Raw genomic sequence first — 11,217 nt, forward strand, 5'->3', positions numbered from 1 at the left:
TTGACTTTTTATAAAATATTGATTTGTTACAGTTTCAAATTTTTGCTTATTTTTTCGTGGTCTTATCAGTGAGTGGCCAGAATGACATTTTTGGCTGAATTTTTGCGGCGCACTTGTGATTACTTTTTTGCAACAAATTTGCTAACATTTTTGTTCAATGAGATGCTGTTTGATCTCAAAAATTTTGAGTTAATTTGTGAACTTTTCCATCTTTTTTAGTTCTTATGTCTTGTTGGCAGCAAACATATTTGCTAAAATTTTGTCCTTTTGTCTATATAATTTTTATCGTTTGCTGTGGTTAATGGCTTTGACTTACAGCTATTTGTTTTTTTACTTGATGCCATTAACTTTCGAAAACATTCTGACTGTTTCAATTGTTTTTGGCTTTTGCCCCATTTAAGATTTGTCTGTACTTAATATCCAATAGGTTGTTTTATAGTGTACTCGTTTTAAGAATGCATAGAGTTAGTCCTTTGCTAATGATTTACTTTGAGTGGTTTTAAAAGGCTGAATTCTTTGAAAAAAAGTTTTCTTTTTGGTTTTCTCGATTTTCTAATCATTTTTGTGCATCTAGGGTAATGGTTTTGTTGACTGTGTAAATTTGATGTTGTTTTGTAATTTTTAACTTTCAGGTCTTTAGTTAATTAAACTATATTGATGGCAATTGATAACTTGTTTTTCTGTCTTTTTTGAACTGGCTGTACCTTTTGATCACATTTTCCGAAGATATTTTGCAATTTTGACTTTTGTCTCCTGGTTTACCTACCTCACTGTTTTGATTGATTGGATTTTATGTTGTCACCATTAAATTACGCAATGTATTGAATATGGTCATTGTCAAAAGAATAAAATTTAAAAAACGAGGTAAGCCAACAGAGCCCGGCCAGAAAGTCATAGGGCATTAGGTTATCGAAGTTCACTAGAGAGATTGCTATCTGACACTTTTAGCCTTAAAAATGTCAGTTTATATGCTGAACTAAGTATATGTAGAATTTAACCGAAACTACACGCCAAAATGAAGCAATTTTTGAAACTCACGAAGAAATTCTCTCAATTTCTATTTCTTTCCGGTCTTTCTTTCTGTTTCAATCCCGATGTGCGTCAAGCGCGTCAACGGCGGTTATTTTCCGGAAATTTGCTGGCTATTACCTTTTATATTTCCATTCTAAACGCTTCTTCTTGTTTGTCTAGTCAACAAAATCAAACAACCATGACGTTCATTCACGAATCACATGAACACGATGACAGGGAGATCACTATTAGGCCAATGGCCTGTTCTCAAGTGTGAAATATATGATATGCGTGCATTACAAAAGAGAGAGCTCGTTAAAGATTTTTTAGATGTAGATGTTTATTTTTTTGTAATATTAAAAATACACGGCAGATTGCCGGAAAAAAGCCGCCGTTGATTCCCATAACTCTATTGGGATTGAAAGAAAAAAATATCAACAAAAATTGATATTTGTATAAAAACATTTTTGAGTGCGATTTATTTTGATGTCAAATCGTAATTGGACATACTCCTGTCTCTCAGTGAGAGGCTACAGGGTCTAGTATCAATACCAATAAGCATAATAGATGGTAACTAAAACTTATGAGAACAAAGTTCGAGTACCCGGCATCTAAAAATGAGCTTTATCTCGTTTCTATTTCAGACTTTGTTTTTTTTTACCGACTCTCTTCATTTTGACTTGCTTTGCTGAGCAGCTGCTGTTTAAAAAAGGACTTTGAGCAGAATGACAGAAGAGTGAAACTAGCCTAGAGAAGTCAAGAAGATTTCACGCAAAATTGGTAAAACGAAAAAAAGTTTGACGCAGTAAAAAAACATAGCAGGACAAGTCCTGACGTACAATTCAAAGAATTTTCATTGACTTAACAGACAACTAGACCTAGAACGGACATTGAGTGAATTTTGAAAATCATTTCTAAAAAAATCAGATAAAAAAACAAAAAAAAACAGAAAATCAATGTCAAAATGCTTATAGGGAGAACAAAAATCCACTAGTGAGATATGTAATTTTGATTCTAACAAAAAACTAGGTCCAGAATGAGCTGTGAATGGATTGAAAAAACGATTTAGAAAAAAATCCGATCCAAAAAATTGAAAAAAACAGGAAAAATCAGAGTGAAATTGCCGCATGTGAACAAAAAACCACTACCGAGAAACCGAATTTTTTTCAAACACGGTTTTCTCACTCTACTTTAAAATTAGAGCGAAAAAATTCACGCCGCAAAACCACTCGCTTCTTTGCTCCAATTCCTGTTTCGGCGTGACCAAAATCACCACTCCAATTTGACTTCAAATATCATGAAAATGTGTGAACAGATCTTAAAAAAAAAGACAGCGCCCCAATACAATTCAAATTCTTTGAATTGTAAAAAACAAAATAGGAGCGCTATAATAGCCGGCTGAGAAGATGAGGGCGGCTATTAATAAGTTAGATAGTTTCAATCAATTCTCGCTGCAACGACAACAGTTGAATATGTTGTTAGAAAAAATACCCAATGCCAAAATACCCAATGTGACAAGATACCCAAAATATACCTAATATTTTAGTATATTGTTGCAACTACCAGAACGATTATTCAGCTTAAAATTTAGTTAGTCTTTTTGGCCATGCCTTGCAGGCCATGGCCATGCCTTAGCGACCCGTGGGAATTCATGTGAAACTATCACAACCGAACATAGGATTAAACTAGCAACTTCATTGCGAGAAAACATGCTTGCAATAGCGAGTGCTAGTTTCTAATCGGATCACTGAACGATAAGAGCAAAGAGAATAAATTAGGTATAATGGCATTGGGCACTTTGGCACATTGGCTATTTTGGCATTGGGTATTTTGTCATGCAACCGTTGAATATATATATATATATATATATATATATATATATATATATATATATATGTATCTTTTTGAGGAGATAGATGGTCAATCAATAGAAATCAGATCTATTCACCCCCCCCCCCCCCCCAATCTTGCTGGACATATATCTTTTACGTCCAACAGGCACACGTGCTATTTTCTTACATAGTAATGTACTAGATAACAATACTAAATTTGTAATACTTGTGGGCATTAAACACATTAGGGGGGACGAAACAGAAAAGGTCCCAAAATTATGAAACAGCGAGTGACGATACAGTGTTTTGGGTTCGAACATTTCGTGTCAGCACTCTTTAATCGCACTGTTGTTGTTATATAAAGAATGGCGAGAGTGTCGGAACTTTCTAGTTTTCTGAACAAAAGAGTAGAGTTGTTTCAAGCAACGAGAGTTGATCAGTTATATTAGCACACGATTGTTATCGCTCCTCGTTGAATTAATCAACAACTCTGCATCGCCTGGGTGTTTGAGAGTTTCTCGATGACTATAACAACCTGATGACAGTTTTAAACCTCGCGTGCAATATGGTGACTCAATAGAGAGCTGCTATTTCAAGATAATATTTCTTCATGTTTTCTAAGCATTGAATGAGTTGAAAACTTTCTTTATTTAATTATATCAATGAAAACCCAACCTATGCCTAACGTAATTTTTTTGATGAAAAAAAGAATATTTATGATTTATAAATTGCAATCATTGTCGACAGATATGATCAAGGGGTCTGCCTCGATGATTTTGACTGGATCTTTTTGGCCAGATTTAACCAATTCAGAATGAGAAGAGTCCAGATTGGTCCTTTTATGATGAGCCGCCAAAACGATTGCCGAAAACGGGAGCCTTATTAATGTGCAGTTCTAATATATTTATTTTTACCTGACCAAAGTGGGGAGAATAAAAACAAACATTTTACATGTGAAAAATAAAAAATGCCGATGAAATGAGATTCATAAACTGTTGATATGTTGTATTGATAACCACCGTTTTGATGACCAAGTTTATTTATAAATTTCCAGCATGTAATTCTAACCAGGCGGGTATTACAATTTACATTTTTCATTTTTGAATATACTTTTTAACGTTTCAGTCCACGTTAAAAATGAAGTCTAAATTTTTGAAAGTTGAAATAATTTCATAAATATCAATTTTCAAAACATTCGAATATATATTTATAAAAAGCCGCTGTATGTATGTTTTCAAACGTACATGCAGCGACTCCGACGTCATTTAAAATCATAAATTTCAAACTAATAAACTCGCTGAAGTAATTTAAAACTAATAACTTAAAGTCGCTGAAAATCCTTAACTGTAATTTGAAAGCCTCGAAAACTTCCAATCATTTTTCTATAAAAAGTAAAAACCGTTCATTACTCAGATGGTTGTTGTCATGCAACTAAAATAAACAACCAATTGAGGCCAAGCTTCGTTTAAATAAATGCGAGAAAAAAATATCGAAAAATTTCAGGACTTTTGCTATTGACTAAAAATGTTTATGTTCAAATGCTCTTTAAAGGCTCCCAAGTGAATTTTGTAGCAATTATTATAAACGTGTTGGTCTTTTTTTAATGCCAGTTTTTTGCTTGACTTTTTTTTCGCTATTCTTCTGTAACATTCTTTAACTTCTCAAGTGACTTTTTATCGCTTTCGTTCTTCATTAATGAGGGATCCCTACTACTCTCACTCAGATGTAAAACTTGTTCTTGTGCTAAATTGAAATCAATTTCGGCATAACAGGCGCCTGATAGCCGAGTGGGCAGTACTTCTGGTGAGGGATCGAGAGGTTCATTGTTCGAATCCCTGCGTGGGGAACTAATTTTGCACCCATAGTGAAAAAATTATCTGTGCAACAGCATCTGAATTAAATTGCCTCGCCTTTCGTTTGAGAGAAATTCTTCTAACATTAGTCGGTTTATGTTTTTCAATGTACATGAGAATGTAACAAGACACCAGAAAAAAAACAATTCTTTTCGGCAAAGTTACAAACGTCAAGCGTTTCTATAATGCACGAAAGCCATTGGAGAAAAAACTTAAAACAGCTGAGTAGAGTTGCATTAAAAATAAGATAGGACGGGTAATTACTGAGACTAAGATACAAATTGGCATGAAAAACTTTTAAAAGGCTCAAATTTTCTTCGATGTTCCTTGGAACATTTTTTTTTTCAATTTTATATGGTCCACTAGAAATCAAATAAAAGCCTAAGTTAGGTGCACTTACATCGCAACAATTGTAGTACAATTTAGAGAATTCGGTAAAAACTTACAAAATACTTTATCAAAACTTTAAAAATCATGAGTGTTTTTCCGCCATCACCATATATATTAATAGCACCATATGTATGTCATTACGGAAAATGTGTTATGAAAACCAATTTATCTGTAATTGACTTATAAAAAATTGAATTGCTTCACTACGCTCCCTGTAAAAGCACGCAATTGTCCCAACTATGTACGTAATACATATATTGAAAAAAAAATTGATAACATAAACAAACTTGGATTTTTAGATAAACATCCATATGGTTTAGTAAAAAGCCAGAGAAATTACGTTTCCAGCGCGCTTTTAGGGAGCGGAGAAAAATTTGAGTTTTACAAAGCTTGTGTCAGCAGTTTTTGGTTTTGTACTTGTGGCAAATGTGAACAAAGTGGCCTAAAAAAGCCTGATCTTTATATGACATTTCGCCGAGTATTCAAAAGTTTATCGTAATTGTTGGCCCAAAAAAATCTGGTCAACCTGTCAGCAAACCCTACCTATCCTTATAGGAATTACAAAATTAAATTTTTCTTAACATTGTTGACGTATTTTATGCAAATATTTGTGAACATTTGAGCAAAAAGTTTGGAAAATGTGGACAAAAACAGGGGAAGTGAGCAGCATGTTCCACAAAGTCTTCAGCTTCCATAACTCCTCGGTAAAAAATGAAACTCAAAAATTTATTTCAATTAGATATGCTACGCTTGACAAGCTCTCTAATGATACTACCCTCCTACAACTCTCTACAATTAATTTGTCAATCGGCCAAAATTTACTGAAAAAAAATCCAGTTGAGCATATATCCCCTCCACAAAAAATATGGGACCACAACAAACAGTAAACTTTCATCTAATAAAATTTTAATACCCAAAGCATTTTTTCTAAGGGCGCACTGAAAGCTGATTGATGCATCAACTAAAGATGAAACGAATTGAAGCGTAAAATTTTATTGGGTGAAATCTGAGTAGTTTCTGGCAAACTGTCGTCCTAATAGCAAGGAGATGCATTTTCTTCATAGATCTGATCAAAGGATCATCTGATCTGACCCAATAAACATAACAGACTAAACGTCGGAAGAATTGCTCTCGAACGACTAGTGGGCGCTCTAATCAATTTCAGTCTGTTTCATTTGTGGGAGGGGACTAAATGGGACTAAGTAGTTCAATAGTGGGCTTCAAATAACCACATTAGAGGTTAACATATACCACTATTAAGATTTAAAATAAAAAACGGCACCAGTTTCAGCACATTTTCCATTTGACTTTTAGTATTGAATTGCCACCAATTGAACTCAGTGATTGAGAGAGTATTTTAGATCACGCGAAACGCAAAAAGTCAAGGGCGTAAAAGTCACTTGAATAGTCAAAATTGTCAAGCGAAAATTTTGCATAAAAATATAGCCAGAGTATTTTTTGCATAAAAAACATAGCCGATCTCTAACCTAACCTTACGGAAATCAGAACATCAAAATAGACAAGAGAAAAAAAACAAAAGCAGCTCATCAAAACACACTTAAGTGTTTTAAAAAGGCCGACAATTTTTTAAGTGCGGGGGGAGCTAGGTGGGTGGGTGGATAGATAGGTTGGGGAAGTAGGTAGCGCTGGTGTAGTTGTGGGTAGGTGGGGGTAGCTAGGTGAAGGGAGGGGTAAGCGGTAGGTGGTGGTAAGTTGGGGGGAGGGAGTGCATGCGGGGCGGTGGACGGGGGGTAGGTGGGTGTTGAGGGGGGGGGGGTATACAAGTGGTGGTTGGGAGGGGGGAGGGTTTGTGCGGTGTAGTTTAGATAATTAGGGGTGACTTATATAGAAACAAAAAATGTCAAATTGACCTATTCACTTTGAACATTACCGACAGTTCCTAATTACTATACATTACAAATGAAGCTACTGTTAAAGTGCAATTTTCAAAAACAGAGGTCAACAATCAGAAACGGAGGTAAAAACTCGAACACAAAGAAGTCAAATTTCAAGTCATGAACAAACTTGCTTACTGCTAAAAACATAGGCGACAGAATACCGGAAACGACTTGAACCGTTGTGCATTAAAATCAATAACCTAGCCTTACCAAAATCAGAAGATCGAAATAGACTAGAGAAAAAAAAACAAAAGTAGCCCAACAAACCTCATTAAATTGTTTTAAAAATGCCGACAATTTTTTAGGTGCTGGGGAGCTAGGTGGGGTAGGTGGGTACATAGGTTGGGGAGTTGGGTATTGCTGGGGTAGTTGGGGGGTAAGTGGAGGTAGCTAGGTAAAAAGGAGGGGATAGCGGTAGGTGGGGGTAAGTTAAGGGGGGAAGAGGGTGCGTGCGGGGCGATGAGGGGTTGTAGGTAGGTGTTGAGGAGGAGGGGGTAGATAGGTGTTGGGGGGGGGGGTTGATGCGGTGTAGTTTAGATAATTAGGGGTGACTTACATAGGAACAAAAAATGTCAAAATGAGCTATTCACCTTGAACATTACCAACAATCAGTTCCTAATCACTATGCATTACAAATGAAGTTACTGTTAAAACCCGATGTTCAAAAACAGAAGTCAACAATCAAAACGGAGGTAAATGCTCGAACAAAAAGAAGTCAAAAATTCAAGTCTTGAACAAACTTGCTTTCTGCTATAAAAAGACCTGTGGAATCTCAATACTCCTCTTCGAGTAGTAAAAACCTAGAGAATCTCAAAACTCCTCTTCGAGTCGTAAAAAGACACACACGTTTACAATAATTGCTGTGAACTTCGTACACGAGCAATTAAAAATCCACAAGATCTTACCTGACAAGATCAAGTTAAACTTGATGCAGTTTTCCCTATCAGGTTGTTTACCATAAAAGGATCGCCTTTTCAGATCTTGCTGGATTAAGATTTATGAAAATTTTAGGTACTTAATGTATCAAAACTAAAAAGTCTTAATAATGAAATAAAAAAGAGACGTGACTGTTACCAGAACAGAATATTACGACCTCTACCTATAAGAAAATAAACAAAAAAGAAAAACAAAGGCGACAATTTGTTATAAAATATAGAAGTCGTTATTTTTATTATCAACATGATGGGCAAATTTTTTATTGTTAAACCCATTTTGATGGGTATAAGTGCGTGGGTAGTTCATTAGATGCAGTATATGAGCTCAAACAATTGAACAAGAAGAGTTAAACTCGAAGATGAATTTTTTTTTCACTAAGTGATTATAATTTATTTGGTATTTCTCCGCTTTTAGTTGCACAGGCTGAGGGCCAGGCGGAATCAGGCATTGTGAAAACTTGATAAAATTTTTCCAGAAGGTTCTAGAAATTTCTAGGGCGTGGGTGTTGTTCACAATTTTTTGCCGTACAAATGTGATGAACTGAAATAAAGATGATCAGCTGATGACAGATATTTGAGCACATTCATTAGTCGTAAGCAGGTCAGCTGAGCTATTATTATGGAAACTATACCGCCGCAAACTGAAATCAACATCACAAGATCGAATCAGCTGCATTTTCGGGAAATTCAAAGGTAGCCTTTTCCGGTCAGATGGGAGCTGAACTTCCGCCAATGTTACCAATTTATCACTCTGTTCTTGCCAATTGTGGTGACTATGAACCCATTTAAACAGAGTCAAATCACCTGCAGTTAAAAGTGTTCTGTCCCAACTAAATTAATATTTTACAGCCATTTTAACCTCAGAAACTGCGCAGTCAAAAATCGGCATTCAGTTGAACGAAACATCAATTTGATGAAAACGTTCTCTGGTTACTTATCAATTTATAACTTTTACGAGCACCTTAAATAAGTTATTCCTTTTTACGAGGCTGAATTGATTTTGTTGATTTTCATTCACACTGAATATTTCATTTCTCCTAAGTTTGAATTATTAAAAAACACAAAACTTGTGATGGTGGCAAAATCACTCAATTTTATTGGTAGATTTGTTTCCATTTTTGTTACCAAGTACCTTCAAAACTAAAACAGCTAGCTTGCTTATTTTACCTTAAAAAGACAGAGAAAAAATGGTTAACCGCTGGGATTTTGCGGCGGTCGCCTTTTTGGTGATTTTCAGTACTTTTCTTATAAATCTGGTGGTTCAGGACGCCATAGCCCTTGTTCAAACTCTGGGCGAACCCCAAAGCCAGTTGAATTTCAAAAAGGCAACTGGAAATGTTCACTCACCCGCGCTTATCTCATTCCGGGGCTTCAAACTTGGGGGTATATCGGTACCATTGCACTATTACTGTAGCTGCACTTTACGCCGGGTTAAGGACCAAAATTATGTCCGAAATTGCTCTGGAACACCGTACCCAATTTTCACAAGTATGGTTGGAATCGGCAACAAATCTAGCCAGACTTATTGGGACAATTTTTGGGAAGTTCCCGGAGATCGGGGTCAAGGGGATTATCTCAAATACGACTGTTTCCACCCCGGGGTTGATGGTCTGAGCATTGCCAGCACCCCATTCGGCGCGGGTATGGCCCGGTTTTACGAAGCCGCTTCGTTCGGCGAGGAATATATTAACCAGTTCTACGAACGACACTTTATAAACCGACCTTTGCCTTACAACCCTTCAGGTCATTATAACACAATCCTTCTGGAGAAACAGATATTTCTTGGAATTGGAGAGGTTGCAAGCGAAGTTAATACCCTAATCATTGCCCAAGCAAGCCGAACGAGTCATATCAACGAAAGCTACACCGAATTCAAGATCGCCTGGGCATCGGATACATATCTTCTCGTGCAAGAGGTTCAACTTGGCAGTGCTCTTCTAGTGTTCACAGTTATCGCCGTGCCCTCCCTTCTCGTGGAGCGATTGATCACATTGTTCGGTAAATTGAAAAGGAAGGGCGAGTTCTTTAATGGGGTCCGGAGGCCGCCGATTCCACCGCCGGAACCCCTCGTAGCGAGGAACCCAGTCAATGAGAGGTTAAATTATGATGCCGAAGATCCTAACGGAAGCCCAGCACCTGCATCGAATGCAAAAGAACACGAAATGGATGATATTTTGATATAAAGTTAGGGTTTGGTTTTTCTCCCCCGGTTTTCTCTCCCGGGCAAAACTCCCTTAGACGGAACCAATAAAAGTTGTAAACCGTTACGAAAGCTTTATTTTTTCTTCCAATGTTTACAAAGCCCCCCCCCCCCCCCCACAATCTCAACGAGGTACAATAAGTCATCTGTAATTGATGTTCTAAACCCAATTTACCCTGGTATTTCAATTAAATCATCCACACTTTATGAGCTTCTGAAATTCATTAACTAATCGAAAAATACTTAATAGTTTGTCCAAGGGGGAAAGGAACGAATACCCAAAAGCATTCTACGTCATGACCTAAAGGTTCTAATGAGTTTTATCATCAACCGTTTGCAGTTCAAATATTTTTTGAGCTAGGACAGTTTGGGTTATCAGAAACAAGTGTCTCGGGGAGAAATTAAACGATTCCTAAACTTGCTCTTGATTTTATCATTTTCATTCAAATAAGTGATGAGGACATTTGCCGTAAACTTTATCTACCGTATTCTCTGGAATCAACTTTAGCTCATCTCTGAAATCAGATGATTATAAATTTCTAAAAATGTTTATTTTTATCGCACAAATTGCTTCATTTTAACTATGATGCACTTTCAAAGTTTAGAATTTCTAAAAAAAGAACTCTTTCATTGTTAGCATATTGGACGGGGTTGGAAATTGTGAAATCAAATCCTCATTACAGAAGAGTTGTGAAAAAATGTAAAGATGGGAAAAACACCTTGAAAACTGCAGAACATCTAATAATCTTCAAAAAAAAAAAATTAACCAATATCCTTTCAGTGTTTTACCTTTTATTTTTGTGTTTTGTAGCATAGACAGTGTGTGCATAACAATTTTCATTTCATCTTTATCTGTTTCCTCTTCAGTTTTACCTCTGAACCATTGTCCACGAATTAATTTGCTGGCTAATTCAATTTTTCTAGTTTATTACTATTTAACTCAGCTATTCTTAAATTCAGCAATGACTTTCTCAAGTATAAATATTTACAATTATATACCTCAGCAGAACTGACGTTTTATATATATATATATATATATATATATATATATATGCATTCTGCAGAAAAAAGCAAGACACAAATTGCTTAATTCAAAAG

At 35.9% G+C, this 11,217-nt stretch overlaps 1 protein-coding gene across 1 annotated transcript; it reads left to right on the forward strand.

The window, feature by feature from the left end:
• The first annotated feature begins 8,866 nt into the window (after nucleotides 1–8,866).
• Nucleotides 8,867–10,155, forward strand: LOC142356168 (uncharacterized). Its single transcript, XM_075408128.1, has one exon. It carries the CDS (start codon nucleotides 9,107–9,109, stop codon nucleotides 10,100–10,102), a length of 996 nt encoding a protein of 331 aa, XP_075264243.1. The 5' UTR covers nucleotides 8,867–9,106; the 3' UTR covers nucleotides 10,103–10,155.
• The last annotated feature ends 1,062 nt before the right edge of the window (nucleotides 10,156–11,217 follow it).

This window comes from Convolutriloba macropyga, unplaced genomic scaffold (genome assembly GCF_964194025.1).
Source record: "Convolutriloba macropyga unplaced genomic scaffold, txConMacr16.3 SCAFFOLD_1830, whole genome shotgun sequence".
Classification (NCBI taxonomy): Eukaryota; Metazoa; Xenacoelomorpha; order Acoela; family Convolutidae; genus Convolutriloba; species Convolutriloba macropyga.

Bases quoted from the DNA above. Each gene is read 5' to 3' on its own strand.
- LOC142356168 (XM_075408128.1), top strand. From the start codon at position 9,107: ATGGTTAACCGCTGGGATTTTGCGGCGGTCGCCTTTTTGGTGATTTTC.